Source organism: Macaca thibetana, chromosome 11 (genome assembly GCF_024542745.1).
Source record: "Macaca thibetana thibetana isolate TM-01 chromosome 11, ASM2454274v1, whole genome shotgun sequence".
NCBI classification, from domain to species: domain Eukaryota; kingdom Metazoa; phylum Chordata; class Mammalia; order Primates; family Cercopithecidae; genus Macaca; species Macaca thibetana.
Window position 1 is genome coordinate 13,741,156 of NC_065588.1, and position 16,136 is coordinate 13,757,291.

General features: G+C 43.0%; 1 protein-coding gene across 1 annotated transcript in view; it reads right to left on the reverse strand.

Annotated features, from left to right (window-relative positions):
* Positions 1 to 1,644: 1,644 nt before the first annotated feature.
* Positions 1,645 to 16,136, reverse strand: part of GRIN2B (glutamate ionotropic receptor NMDA type subunit 2B) — a 421,309-nt gene continuing 406,817 nt past the window's right edge. The window contains exons 12-15 of the mRNA XM_050748224.1: positions 11,237 to 11,397; positions 9,256 to 9,443; positions 6,481 to 6,719; positions 1,645 to 4,125 (exon numbers count right to left, since the gene is read on the reverse strand). Of these exons, the coding sequence (XP_050604181.1) occupies positions 2,269 to 4,125; positions 6,481 to 6,719; positions 9,256 to 9,443; positions 11,237 to 11,397 (2,445 nt within the window). The 3' untranslated portion in view covers positions 1,645 to 2,268. The remainder of the gene's footprint in view (positions 4,126 to 6,480; positions 6,720 to 9,255; positions 9,444 to 11,236; positions 11,398 to 16,136) is intronic.

The following is a 16,136-nucleotide window of genomic DNA, read 5'->3' on the forward strand; positions in this document are numbered from 1 at the left end:
AAGGGGTGAGGTAAGAGGAAGATGAGGGGATGAGTCCCTGACCCCTGGACAGAGTCAGGGCGAAGCGGTGTTTACGTGGCCCTTCACCTTCTTCCTCCTGGAGGTGCCTCACGCCCTCTGTCCTCTCTCAGTCTTTCCTGTTATCTAAGGTAAAGCACTCCGTGCCCCTCTCTCCAAATCTGTGAGAGGTTCAGCCCCTTGCCCCCATGTTCATTTTAGAAAGAAAACAAAGCTTTACAAGGCCTTCAGTTGGCTTTAAAATGAAAGATACTGAGGTAAAAATCAAGGAGGAGGGTCGGGGATAGCAGTCAAGGATGGGATGAGGAAGGGTCGCGAGTAAGGGCGAACAGGGGCGAAGAGCAGCCCTGGAGGGAGTGACTTGAAGAGACATGGCAGCTTCCTTCCAGAGGAGGATGAGCACCTTTCTGGTTTATGTGTCCTGTGTGCAACATGGCGATCCTGTAGTCAAGCTTCCACACAGACCCGGGGCTCTCTGGATGCCACCCTGTGTAGGGAAGGATGGCAGGACAGTGGAACTGACCCATAGAATAGCCCTACCCCAAGTTTCAGGACCGGCCGTGACACATATTCATTTCCCTTCTCAATTTTCCAATGTTAAGTGAAGGGAGCATCATGTCTGCCGGTACCCTCATCCCTGGAGTTTTATACATGTATATCTTTTTTTTTTTAATTCCTCAATGGTACAATCTGAGAGGGAAACAAGGTGTTGCAGGAAGGTGGAAGGGCTTCTACCAAGAGTGTTCACTCTGGGCTCAAGTCACATTCCCAGGGAGCCAGGCCCAAAGAGGTTGTGGAGGATCCCTCTCTGCCCCCCTCTCCCATTGCCAAGTCTCTTCCCCTCTCTTCGTACCTCCTGAGCTACACTCATGGAGTGCAGCTCATTTCTCTTAATTGTCAAGTTCATTTCTCTTAACTGTCTGCTCCACAGCAGTTGTAATCAGTTTTGGGGGAAGAAGCCTGCTCTTCTAGCTTCAGGTTAAGTAAGAAGGGATCAAAGCATTGGAAACATCCCCCTCTCTCACTTACCCTACCATACACGACTCCTTACTTCTTCAAAGGTGGCTTTGCTCCTCCCCAAACCTTGGCCAGTCGACAGTCTAAATACTCAAAAGAGCTTTGTAGAATCTTTTGCTCTCAAGCGTGGGCAAAAGAATCGTGGCTGTGAAAATTCTGTTTCCCTTTAGCCTTCCTGGAAGGTTCTTGGTTCAAACTGGTTGAAAAAATTGCCAACCACTGAGGACTTGTTTTTGTACCTTGCTCTTGCAGGATTGCTCACCATCTTTTTTTTGTCTAGACCACGGATTCTTCTTTATCAAGAATTTTCATTCTCATTCAAGAAGGATGAAGGGAGACACAGCCAAAATTCAGGTAACACATGGCCATCTCTGTCTGTATATAAGCCAAACAATCACACTGCTTGGGGATATTGAAAGAAACAACAGAAAGAGTCAAGGTTGCCTTCTCTTGAGGCACCCGACTACATGTGGGTGCAAGTGTGCATGAACACACATGCATGCACAATCCACCTGCTCTTGCCTCCAAGGCACTGTGGGACACTATCATAACGTACTTTCCAGTTTGTTCAAGAATCCGCTCCGCCACCAATGACCTTTTGTTCCTGTTCACCACCACTATGGAGTCTCATGGGGTTGAAGCAAGCATTTTTTGGCTTATATATAAACACACATGGCCTCCCAACCTCTGCTTGGCACACGATTCCTAGACAGATGTCATCTAAGCAGCATGAATTTAGCCAGAGCCTCTTTCTTTTCACAAGCAGTGTGCTAAATGGTCTCACGTAGATGCTTTTGCTTCCTCACCTAAATGAAAAGATCAGTTTTGGGAAAAGCTACCTTTGTGCTCACATAGCCTCTTTTTTGTTCTCCTGGCTTCACTCAAAGAGGATGTCAAGGAGCTCTTCCACACCAGGAGGAAGCTCACATGCAGCCCTTCCTTTCTCCGCTCTGCCCTCCCCTGCTGAGAGGGCCCATGGCATCATCTCATGGGAACAGGAATGGCTGATAGGGGTGGAAGAAGGAGAGAACTGTGAAAAGGAGGGGAGATGGTGCTGGTCACCGGGGTTGCCCTCAGTAGGAACCAGAACTCCAGGATCCCATAAATAAATTAAAACAACAAGAAAGGAGCAAATGGGAACCAAGTTCACCCCCGTCACCCTCCGTGACATGCGCATCACACGACCCACAGCCTTACCCTCCCGTACCCACCTTAACCTCTCTGTTCCCTCACTCAGACATCAGACTCAATACTAGAAAGTTTCTCATAAACATGCCCATTGCTGGAGCCATTGAAAGCCCTGGGGTTTTTGTTGTTAGGCACACAGGGGTTGGACTGGTTCCCTATACAGATGTCCTTCTGGAAACGGGCTGGCACGGCCCCATGAAGGGCCGAGACCACCGGCTTGTTGGTGACAAGGGCCCGGAAGTCCGGCCTGGCTTTCGACGCCCCCGCCACCGTGGGCTGCCTGAAGAAGTAGGATTTGCTGCCATGGAGCAAGCACTGGTCGTCCCCAAAAGTGGGGATGAAAGGGTTTTGCGTGACCCGGTCAGGGTAGAGCGACTTGCTGAGCATGTAGCCGCCGCCGGGGTTGTTGTGGTGGTGATGTCCGGCAGTGGGCACTGAGGACTTGTTGTTGGCAAAGGTGCTCTCGCCAGCTGACATCTCAAACATGTGGGCGTAGGGGCTCCCATCCATGAATCGGCCCTTGTCTTTCAGGCTTACGCTGCGTGGGGCCAGGGCGGCTTCTTCCTTCTGCAGGTCCACGAAGGTGTCGTAGGAGTGCTGCCGGCGCAGTTTGTTCCGGTTCTTCTTCTGGGCCTTGGAATTAGTCGGGCTCTGAGGATACTTAGTGGTGGAGGCGTTTGACGTCACCGCCACCGGGGCAGCCGGCTGGTCCAGTTCCTGCAGGGAGTTGTCCTCGCTGATGTCATACAGGTTGCCTGCTTTCTTGCAAGCCTCGCACCGGATGCACGCCTGCCTGCCCGAGTTCTGACCCGTCACCGTCGTGGAGTAGTTGTGCAGCTTGGAGGGACAGCTGCGGCAGAAGTTGCCCCCGGACCGGTCCTCCCACTCCACGTTGGTCAGGTTCTTCTCCCACGGTGCAGGTACCCCACTGACCACGCCGTGTTTGTCACCTGCCCCGTGCTTGATGTGGGACCTGTTGGTACAGGGCCCTCCTCCGCTGACCGAGTCGCGCTTAAAGTCGTCACTCCGCTCCTTGTAGATGTCGGTCAGGTCCACGTGCTCCCAGTGGGGTGAGTTCTCCTTTGTTCGGAACTGGTCCAGATAGAAGTCCCGTAGCCCTTCCTTGTCCCTGAAGTAGCGCTTGTGGTCAGGGGAGCGGGGCGGTCGGCGACGGTAGGCCAGCTCGATCTCGTCAAACTCCCTGCGGGACTTGGCCGAGGCGGGCCGCTTCTTCAGGCTGTCCTTATATTGCTGCTTACGCCTCTTGGCGGCATTGCCCTCGATGTTCCCGTAGGTGACGGTGTGGGTTGAGATGTCAGAGACATCGGAGCGGATCAGGTCATCGTGGCCACTGTAGCGGTCGCTCTTGAAGGAGAATTTGCCGTACAGGTCACTGAGCTGGCTGTGCTTGGAGGAGGGGAGGCCGATGTCCAGGGGCTTCTTGCTGATGGACCTGGACTGGGTGGTGAAGGGTGGGTTGTCACAGTCGTAGAGGCCATCGATGGAGCTGGCACTGCCGATGCTATGGGGCCGGTGGTGATGGTGGTAGTGATCTTGGTACACGTTGCTGTCCTTCAGCTGCAGGTTCCCGAACGTTCTCTCCACCTCACTGATGTAGTCACTGAAGAGGTTCTCCTCACAGGGCGGGTTGTTGTAGGATTTGCAGTCAGAATGTGTGAAGCTGCGGCGATGCTCCGAGATGTCATAGACAGATGACTCCCGTCGGATGAAGTCCAGGGCGCTCTGCGGGGAGCCGTTCACACCAGACAGGTTAGCCATGTTCTTGGCTGTGCGCAGCAGGCGCAGGATGTTGGAGTGTGTGTTGTTCATGGTTGCGGTGGGGGAGTTCATTACGGATTGGCGCTCCTCGATCGCCACCCCATGGATGCAGCTGTAGATGCCCTGAAGCAAGAACGTGGGGACAGGTTAGATCTCCAGAGAGGCTAGAAATGACCACAAAAAAACACTCTCCCACCAATAATTGCCCCAACTGGATAAGAAAAAATCAGGGAAAGCATGAAGCGAATAGTCTGATATACTGTTAGATGTGGCTAGAAGCTTGTCTAATTTATACCCCTGAATTTGGTGACTGTCATGTCATGAGACGAGGTCAGTGACCTGGCCATCAGAGAGGGGGCATGGTCACACCCAGTAACTTGAGCAAAGGGACTGGAATCATAGGATATGGCATTTTTGCCTCAACTTCACAGTTGACTTACCGTGGTTTTCTATGCCTAGATTTTCACATCTTAAAAATGAGGCCATGATATCAACCCATAGCAAAAAATATTGTCAGTCTTCTGGAAATAAATGGCCATGCTCTATGGATGCTGAGGTTGCTCTGCCATGGCTGACAGTAAAGCACAGGGGAGCTCAGTAGCTCACAATTGCCACTGTTTTCCAGCTCTGACAAATTTTAAGCAGGTTTTAGAATTTCGGTCACCAAATAACAGCTGAGCAATTCTCTTCAATTCTCTTCTTGAGCCAAGCATGAACAGAATTCACAGAAAGAGAGAATTAGGAAGCCCTGGGGTCAATGAAGGATTTTTCTCCTGCTGTGCTCTACACTGTGGGAGGGAAGAATTGGGACAAACAGCCAGTACTAAATAGGAATAAATAACTCCCTTGTTGAATTCTCTCATTTATTCTCTCTTTAGCGCCTGTTTTCCTTCTTATACTTTCTCACTCAATATTATCATCAATAATTAACATCTTAACAAATTAGTATTGATCGAGAGCTCCGTGTACAGCTTCTTGTACAGGGCTTTGAAGGACACTGCAGGAGAGGCAATGGGCTGGGTTCCTGGAAGGCTCAGTATGTTTGATTCTAAAGTCAAGCCAACCGCCTGCTCACATCTTGCTCCCTGCCTGGAAAGGTGGACAAACTTGGAACTTTTCTCCCTGGCTAGGGAAAGTATTTGAAAAGAGGTTGTTTGAATTGTGTCATTACAACAAATGGGACTAATTTGGAAAGGTAAGTTGTCTCAGTGGATGGGAATGAGAGGGGAGATGATTAGAAGAATCATAGCCAAATGGGAAAGAAGAAAGGTTTAGACAAGGTAAGTCTCATTGTCCCACAGGGCATCAGCAAGATGGAAGATCTTCAAGGTAAGGTTATTCCACTTTCCCAGTTCTTCTAACTCTTCCTGATTAAGGTCAAGAGAAAATTCCAAGCCTTTTTTCCTCTATAGAGGCATTGATCATGTCAAAGCATCATAAATGGGGTTTTTATTACAGATCACCAGCTCCCATGGCTTCTGGCGTTCCCCTATCTGAGATCTTAGGGAAGGGCTACCAGGGAAGCAACATGGCTCAGGGATCATCACCACCCCCAAGTTCTATCCTCCTGTTCTGAGCTCACTCGATGGCCTGAATTAACTCACAGCCAGAGAGGAAACGGAGAAATTGTTCTCTTTCAGTAAAATACTATAGGAAAAAGATGAAAACATGAAATAATTTAATGAGAAATCAATTTTCTCATTAATACAAAACTCCGTTTGAGTCAAAGTTGGCCATATCTGGAACCTAGACCTTCATTCATTCTCATGAATTAGTCTCTCCACTTTATTAACAAAATCAAAAGAAGCTCACTTTTTAAAAAACTTCTCCCTGTGACCTTCTGCTCATACACAAAACTGTCTTCCTAGTGTCTCATTTTGGACTAGGAATGAAGAGGAGACCTAAATAAAGAATGACCTAAGAGTTTTTACTCTTGCTCCAACTAGGGAAGTTTCTGGAATGTAAATTTCTTATGAGTCAGAGCTTATTTCTGAAGGTTCTGTTAAGCTCTTTAACTCTCCATAACCAACACATGGTTAAAACATAGAGTGAAACAACTAATAATATACCTTTGTATGTTAAAATAAGAGATATGTTACATATAATTATTTAAACAGAAATGTACATTTTTAAAGGATTAGATAGTTAATAGAGTTTATACAGAACCAACTAATGGTGATGAAAGGCATTTGGTAAAAAGCCAAATTTTCCATTTTGACAGATCTGTCAGTTCCCGTAGAGAACCAAATGCCCAAATCCCACACAGAAAGCTGTTTCTTGAAGGAAATATAGTATCACCCACTTTTCTGAGCCGCTTGCAATCACATCACACAAACTCCTGAGAAAACATACATGATGTGGTTTATTGCTTGAGCAACATGGGGGTGGAGATAGTGTCCTCTTGGGTCTCTCTGCTTTGTACAGTGCTAGGCTAAGCTGTCCCTAACAAGCTCTAGGCATTTAAATCAAAACACTTACTCTGCTGATGGAGAAGACCATGCCAGGCTTGCCAGAACAGACACCCATAAAGCAATGTCGGAACTGCCAATAGAAAAGGTGTTCGCAGATGAAGGTGATGAGGCTGAGAGCCATGGCCGCCCCCAACATGTAGAAGACCCCTGCCATGTTGTCAATGTCCAGCTGGCTGCTCATGACCTCATTCTTCTCATTGTGACAAATGCCAGTGAGCCAGAGAGCTTCCAGTTCTTCCATCTCCCCTGGGGAAAGGACAGAGAAGGAAAACAGATAAAAAGAGGAGACAGGAAAGGAGTAGAGAAAAGGGAAAAAGAGGGGTATTGAGCAAGAAAGAGAAAGATACATGAAAGGAAAAGAGACAAGGAGACAAAAAGGAAATGAAAAAAGTTAACAGTAATCTTATTAATGCTATTACATATTAATTCATCAACATACTCAGTAAGCATTCAATAAAAACTTCATGTGAGTACTGCAGGTGCTATGAACACATGAAATGTTGCTCCCACTCTCCATTATCTAGCCTGTATAAATTGGCATATAAATATTCACAATGACAAGCTGTCTGCAGGTAACAAGAGTTCAAAGTGGTGACGGTACTTCTGTGGATAGCATGGCCAGTGGTTTTTCGTGAAGTAAGTAGGAGTTGGAAGTGGGCATGCTGGATGGATGAATTTTAATTTACATTGTACAAAAAGGCACTCCAGGCAGCAGGAATAGTATGGTCGGTGGGAACACACAAGGCTTGTTTAAGGAAAGGCATACAGAACAGTTCAAACAGAAAAAGACACAGTAGGCAAAAGAAGCTGAATAAAAAAGATTGATGTGAGAGTGCTAAAGACCAGAGTATCAGATTAAGCATTCTGCACTTAATATTACAGACAGTGGGGAGTAACATAATCGAATGAGTGATTCAGAGAATTGCCCTTAAAATTGTGCAAAGCAGATTGGGTAGGGAGGAGAGAGGCAGAGAGATTGATTGATTCCCTAGGGCCCCTCCGATTTACTGATCTCTTGTTGAAGAAAATAAAGAGCAAAGAGGAGTAAGCTTGAATAAAATAAGACTCCCAAATTCAGACTTGCCTTCTTTACACATTGTTTAACCATGCTTTGATTGCTTTAATTCATGTCAGATTTCAATGACCTTTTTCCACTTCACCAGATGCTAGGAAGTAGGAAGAGGTCCCAGACAAAAGGAAAGTAAAAGAAACCATGTGCCCTAGAATGCATCTAGTTCTAGACAAGCAAAATTCTGAAAATCTCACGGAGAAAATTGCCTATTCCAATAGTTCTAGTTTGGCTAAAAAACTGAACTTTGCTTGCATAATCTGACTAAAGTTTTGGCAACTTTTGCAAATCATCTCTTTCTGATGGGTATCGTCTCCATTATTGCCTTTGAGTGACAGCTACACTAAAATTACAGAAGCTCTTATACCAAAATGGCTTGGTAACACTTCAGCTAAAACATTCTCCTGTTTCCAATGTTAATCAAACCACTTTTCCCTTATTTTTTTTTAATTAAACTATGATTCTCCTAACTAGTGGAGCAGACAACTTCACCTGGATTCTAAAAATCCACCTGTGGTCTTCTGCTTCTGATCTCATCCTTAACGGCAAACCTTCTGCAGACATAATTGAGATAGCCACTTGGCTGATGGCTGGTGAAGCCAAGAAGGGTCTGGCTGCTCATTCATAACTGAGTTAGTTTCTGCGATTCTAACAGAAAGAGTAGTTTCTTTGTACAATAAAGTGAAGAGGGATGCAGAAGACAGGAATATAATGAAACAGAAGATGAGATTTTTTTCAACTTAAGTTGGCAGCTCAGTCTGCTGCCAGGATGATACTGGGGAGTAGCTGATGGTGTCTGCCTCTGAGGACCCTAAACCTGCCTCTTCCAGCTGAAAGAGCAAGATGGGAGAGCAGGAAGAATGACTAGATGGCTGCAAGTTTATTTCTCTGCCCTACCTCTGGGCACATAAAGAGCAGAGAGCTTCCACAGTTCCATCTATTATTTTGGCCACATGTGAGATGACTGGATGAAACATCTAATATCAGTTCTCCTACTTTATCCCTGAAGGTTTGATTATAGCCTGCAACCCAGAAACAAACCTCCTTGACAAACTGCTTCAATCCTCTCCCTGCCATCTTTCACCTTGTTATGGGGTGAAAGATGTTATACCATCCCCCCAAAATATATGTGTTGAAGTCCTAACCCCCAATACCTTGGGATGTGACTTTATTTGGAAATAGAGTCATTGCAAACATAATGAAGCCGAGATCATCCCAGAGTAGGGTGAACCCCTCATCTAATACGACTGTCATTCTTAAGAAAAAGGGAAATTCAGACACAGACGTGTGCAGCGGGAAAACATGCACACTGGTAAAACACCACGTGAACATGAATCAGAGATCGGTGGTATGCTTCTACAAGATGAGGAATGCCAAAGATTATCAGCAAACCACCAGATACTATGGGAGAGGCATGAAACAGATTCTCCCTTGCAGACCCCAGAAGAGATTGCCCCTGCTGGCACTGTGATTTCACACGTTTATTCTCTGGAACTGTGAGACAAGACATTTCTGTTGTTTAAGCCACTCAGTGCATGGCACTTTGTTATGGCAGCAATAAGAAACTAATGTACACCTGAAAACTACACAATATACTGTGAAATGCTTTTCTGGAAATGCACAGGTTAAATAAATGGAGGAAAGGAAAAGGTTGATGTTTTGGACTGGCCATCAGTAGAGGACAAATGGGCACTTTCCCTTTCTTGAACTCACCATCTCCAAAGAGCTGCAGGATAGCAAGGTCCACCTGGCGCTTCCACCCAGAATCTTTTTGGATGGCAATGCCATAGCCAGTGGAAGCAAAGACCTTCCCACTGCCAATGGTCACCAGCTTGCAGCCTTCATCTCTGCCTGCCATATAGTTCAGCACTGCTGCATCATAGATGAAGGCATCCAGTTTCCTGTACAGGAAAAAAGCAAACAAATCCAATGGAGGAATTTTAGAACAAAACTACCTATGGGGCCATTAATACGAAGCAGTAGGGTTCCAGAAAACTATGTGGAGAATTGGTTCAAAGTAAGGTTTAAATTGGAACTCTGCCAGAATCTAAAGCCTAAATCCCAGGCTGTTCTTTATGTGCTTTTGGGTTGAAAGGAGGAGTTCTTTTCTTCCCACTGGGAATGATGAGAATGTAAGTTGGGCCTGAAGCCAACTCATAAACTGTGTCTGAAAGGAAGAAGGAGTAAAAAGGGATCAATAAAAATAATAACAGAAATAATGAAAAGTAACCACCGCAATGAGCAACAAATAGCATGGGGTTAGATTTATATAACATTTTTCATTTCTCAGTTCATTACAGTCTGGAGTGGGGATAAGTGTAGGTGTTTGTGTTTCAATAGATGTGCAATGCTATTTTTGTGGTCAGGAAGTTTCCAGTATTCTGTCGTGCAGCACAAGGATAGAGGTGAGGGGTTGAGGTGGTGGCAGTACAGGCTTGTATAAGAGCAGATGAGTGAAACTACAAGAGAAGGCAAAATACAGAAGAATTCAGATCTCTCAAATAAATAAATTACAGCATATAGTTCCTAAACATAAAAGAACTTCATTTTATGTATTGTGCTTTGCAAGGGAGAAATACATAAAAAAGGGAGTAAGACCAGGCATAGGGGCAGGAAGGCATGAATCAATATTTAAAACCAACATTTAAACATATCAAAGGTAGAGGAAGAAATTTAGATATAGCTGTACAGGCAATAGAGAGGTCTGCAAGAAAGAAAAGCAACACCATTATTCCCTTCATTTTTATTAGTTAAGTCACTTTGTTAGGTAACCTATAGAAAGGGGAACACCAAAAAACCAAAGCCCTGATATGAATGAGAATGGTGGGTGGAGCAGGGGTCAGAATACCCAAAGTGGCCCTACCTTCAAGCTGAAATCCCATCTTCTGAGATCTTTTGTGACCGTATCTATGGTGATAACATAGAATCTAACAGTATTTTACGTAACCATGTATCTAGGTGCCTTTTCCAGACCTGGAGCTACAAGGGTATTGAGAGGAGGTCCAAGTGCTGTTTAATCATCATACAACAAAGAAAATGAGCTACAAGACCCCTTGACTTCCAAATCCCAACATCTATAATGCTCCATTATCCATCATCTTCCATAACTGTAGCTTGTGGAGGCCAAATGAACAAAGGGATCAGTTTGGCTGGGACTGTGCAAGCCAACACATGTGTAGGTCATGAACTCCTATGAATGGACAAACACTCCCTAGAGGACAGAGTATGTTAACACAAGCTGGCACTGGAGATCAGTCAACACATTCTTACTGTTAATTATCTAAAAACATTTACACTTTCCCCCTTTTATTTCTCCATTGTCCATAAGACACCAGAACCATAATTTTCACCTCTTAGACAACAGCTCTTTATTTCATACACGGCACAAATACCTTAGCCTTCACTCTGCCTCCCTACTTCTACATTTATTTCACTCTTACTTCGTGGTTACATTAGTGCAACTAGAAAATAATTTGTAAAAAAATACATAGAAGTAAGTAATATCATAGGAATCTTTGTACACTGGTCTAAGTGATACTATCAAATTTAACTTGGAAATCCATAAAGAGCAAATGAAGTCTTCTTTAACATTTTATGATACCAACCATGGTATACCTAGTGCATGTGATTCAATAGTATGCTTAATAAATGTGAGAAACAGATCAAGGACTCTGAGCTTGGAAGCAGTTCTTACCCTGTTTTCAGGGAGAGCAATGCATCATCTACACCCCTCTGGTTGAACTTTCCCATGTAGGCATGCATTTCTGCATAGTTATTGCGAATATTTCTCTCTGTGCTGCCGTTGGGCACGGTCCCAAAGCGGAAAGGGGGTGAGAAGTCATTAGGTCTCTGGAACTGGAGAGAGAAAGACAGATAGAGACAGAGGGAGATGGAGGGAGAGAGAGAGAGAAAAGTCATTTTAGAAAATGTGAAGAGACATTAAGTTAGCATTAGTGGATTTATAATGGAAGGGACCCAACTATACTTCACCAAATACATTAGCCCTCACTCAGGAGCAGCCATTGCTATCTGAAAGCAGACTTCAATTCAATTCAATTTAGTACATATTGTTGAGAGATTTCTATTTGCCCAACCCTGACTTTAATCTATAACCCTTCTGTGTTCCTTTTATGTCCACTACACAATACCAGTGTTGATGGGCCAAAGGAATGTGCTGGTGGCTTAACTGAGGTGGACTAGTCACCTTTATTTCCAAAAATTATGTAAAATATGTATTCAGGTCTCTTAAAGGCCTAAATACACAGTCATTGCACTATTTGGCCATAGGGCCTTAGTGAGGTGAGCTATGTGGTACTCCTGAAGATAATTTAAGTATCAAATATGTTTTGCTAAGAAATTTTCTTTTGACCTTCCCTGATGCACTCAAAGCTCATATTTATCCCACATGAGTTGTAGGATAAACTGTACAATCAAAGACAATTTTAATTATGTTCCCTTTCTTGCTTGAGACTGAGAGTGCATCTCCAGTGCCTATTATAATAAAGTGAAACCTCTTGGATTTTCATCCCTATGACATCAGTTTTATTTCTGGCTATCACTCTGCAATGCGTAAGTCTTTATGTTGCTTCCTGAACACAAAATTTGTTCATTTGTGTCTTCATGGCCTCATATAGTCCATCTCCTCAGTGCCAACTCATCTATCTCTCTAGGCCAATTTATATCCTTTGTTTCAAAATAAATCTCAAAACAATTTCTTCAAGAAATCTTCTGTGAATTCTTTCTTCCATCAAGTCTACCCAAAAGTGACCCATCAGAACGGGTTATTCTTTGTCTAGATCACTGTAATCCTACACATGCAATTACTCTTTAAATGTGCTAGCTAGTCTCTGATGTCATCATTAAGAGTTTAAACTCTAGATTGAAACATACGGATTGAAGACCAGCTCCACCACTTACCACTGTGTGACCTTGGACAAGTAGCATAAACTGCATCCTGTCCTCATTTGTAAGAAGGAGATGATAATGCCTAGTTTTCAATATTATTGTGAGAATTAACTAATATAATTCATATGAAGTGCTTGGCACAGCACCTGGTACACAGTAAGTGCCCACTAAATGTTCTCTTATACTATTTTTAATTTGGGTCTCTATTCTGCATCTCCTAGTAAACTGGCTCTCTAAGCTACTTATTCTATTAGTATAGCAATGATCATTGTAGCTGTGCTGTGCTTTGGCGTCAGAACGACAATGAAGATATTTGAAGTCCTCTTGGTTTCAAGTAATAGTACCACTTACTTTGGAGATACATTTGAAAATCTAACCTGCCAACTCAGGAGAACTCTGAAGCTTTGGAATTGCTTGGGATTAGAAGAAATTCTTTTCCTTAGAATATGGGAGTTCCATGGGCCACAAAATATCTCAGCACCAGGAGCCATAAATGCCATCTTAATTGCTCAGTGCTGGCCACGGTCAAAAGTAGAGTCATGCAGTGGTGTTAGGCAATCTGTGATGCATCAAACAACTACTACTTCCTAACTGAGAAAGCTCCCCCTCTGACCCATCACAGAGCTTTTTGACATTAAAAGTTTTGAAAGGGGTTATAATTTTTAAGTGGATAAAAACACTACAAAAGAGTAAGAAAAATCTAGAGCCAAATGGGCCACTCAGGGTTAACTAGCCCAAACCTTTCATTTCACAAATGATGAAACCCAAAGAGGGTAAGAAATTTGCTCCACATCACACAGTGGCATTGATAGCTAACAGATCAGAGCTAAATTCGCCTAATTAATAGTCACTCCTCACTGTCTCCAGCAGATAGCAAGCTTAAAGTAAATAGGGATATGCTTTATTGGAAGAGACAGACCCAAAATGCTTTGCATATCACTATCAAATACAACACTTCAGATGTTTGAAGAAAGGCATTCCCCAAATCAAAAGTAGAGTAAATAACTATGGTAGACAGCAATACAACTAATTAACTCCCTTTAATCAGTAATTCCCCCACAATACTAGGACAATTTCAACTATGTTTATAATGACTAAGATACTCTAGGGCCCAAGGGATTTTCTGAAACATAAATGAAAATTGCAATCATGTCCAATACAATTCTGGCATAAATGATTATACTTTAATTTTTCTGAAAAAAATGGCAATCCATGCAAGGTATATGCAACAATTTTACATTAACTAAATGGAATCCAGTGCCCAGAAGGCCTCACTTCCTGATGAAGCTACATTATAGGCAGTTTTCATACAGCTTTTTATATAGCAATTTTTAATTTTAAATTATTTTTAGATTTCTAAATTCTGTTTTGTAACTATATCCCTGAATAAAGAAATGATAAAGGGTCTAGAATAGCCAAGATCACTTTGAAAAAAGGAAAAAAAAAATGTTAAAGGATTTACACTACCTGACTTTACAATTCATTATAAAGCTACAGTAATCACGATAGTGTGGCATTAGCATAGAGTCAGATCAATGGAACAGGATAGAGTGCCCACTAACAGCCACACATATATGGTACAAGGGCAATTCAGTGGAGATAGAATGGCATTTAACAAATGGTGTTGGAATAATTAGATATCTGTTTGCTAAAAATAACTTCATTTCACACCTCATAAGATACACAACTTAAAGTGGATCATATACCTAAAATGTAAATGCTAGAATTATAAAACTTGTAGAAAATATAGGAGAAAATATTTGTAATCTTGAGTTAGACAGAGATTTCTTAGCTACAACACCAAAAGTGCAATCCACCAAAAAAAGGTAAACGATAAATTAGAGTACATAAAAATAAGAACTTCTTTTTGAAAGATGCAGTTAAAATCATAAAAAAGATAAGCCACCAACTGGGAGGAAGTATTTGAAAATAAATTAAAGCTATTAAAACACTAAAGGAATTAGATAATAACATAGCAAGACTTATATAGTTAAGGCATCTTTCAAATGAAAATAATCAGGCCAGGTGCAGTGGCTGATGCCTGTAATTCCAGCACTTTGGAAGGCCAAAGTGGGTGGATCACTTGAGCTCAGGAGTTTGACACCAGCCTGGGCAACATGGTAAAATCCCATCTCTACCAAAAATATAAAAATTAGCCATGTGTGGTGGCATGCGCTTGTGGTCCCAGCTACCTGTGAGGCTGAGGTGTAAGGATTGCTTGAGCCCAGGAGGTGGAGGTTGCAGTAAGCCAAGATTGTGCCACTGCACTTCAGCCTGGGTGACAGAGCAAGACCCTGTCTCCAAAAAAACAAATAAATCATCATTATCATCAAAATAATCAGAGAAACCAAGCAATCAGTACCGGGGAAGAAGGAGGAAGTGCTGGTCTTAGAGGCAGAGAATTTGAATTTGGATTTCAGCTTTGTCTCAGGCCAGCTGCATGAACATGGGCAAATTACTTGAATTTACGGACCTACCCTCTTTTCTGGAAGTATTATTTTAATGAATAAGATAATATGCAAAAAAATAATACCTGGCACATGATGGATTCTCAAAATTCTTAGTTGCTTCTATGGAGATGAAGTTCTAACATTTAAAATTGTCCTATGTAAGGCAATGTTCCCTAAGATTGAAAATCCTTATTCTCTAATTTGTTCCTTAAACTAGGCCAGTCTGGAGGCCAACAGGGAGAGAACATTGCCCCAGAATTAGCTAAAGCATTGCTTTTTCTTTTGAAAATTCTTGTCTCAGCTTGGTGAGATCTGTGAAGTTTACATAAAACAGAGATTTTTTATGCAGTCATTGGAACTTGAACTGTACTAAAATTCACATTCATGGATAACTGTTTAGGGAGGCCATGGAGAAGAAGGAAAAAATAATCTTCCATATATCCTCATGCTTCCAATAAATGCCCTTCTAATAAAACTTACCCCAAGCTGTAAGGCATTATATGGCACTAGTGTAGCCTGAGTGGCAATCAGTGCTTTCTAGGGCTTTGGGAAGGAGAAAAATTTAGCACTGTCAAGAATCAGAAGTCTTAACATTAATAGAACAGGGAGGCCCCTGAAAAAATAATTTTTAAACAAATTTAAAAGCCTAATGTATCAGGGAGCTCAGTAATTGAATTAAAAAACTCAGTCTGATTTCAAAGTAGGGAAATGTATACAGTATTCTTTCTTTTTTTTTTTTTGGAAACAGAGTCTTACTCTGTCACCCAGGCTGGAGTGCAGTGTTGTGATCTTGGCTCACTGAAACCTCAACCTCAACCTCCCAGGCTCAGGTGATCCTCCCACCTCAGCCTCCTGGGTAGCTGGGACTACAGATGTGAGCCACCACACCCTGCTAATTTTTATACTTTTAGTAGAGACAGGGTTTTGTCATGTTGGCCAGGCTGGTTTCCAACTCCTGGCCTCAAGCGATCCACTCTGCTTGGCCTCCCAAGGTGCTAGGATTACAGGCGAGAGCCACCACGCCGGGCCCAGTACTCTTTATTAATCACCTTTGGTCATAGAGCTTCCTTGAATGTGGAATCTTTTTCTGGGAGTCACCCAGATTGGAATTATCAATCAATACAGATTTGGATAGGAAAATAACACAGACAGGGAGGGCCCCATTTCATAGATGAGGAAACCGAAGCCCTGAAGAGATCAAATAAGTTGTTCAAGCCCACACAGTATAGTGGGAGGACA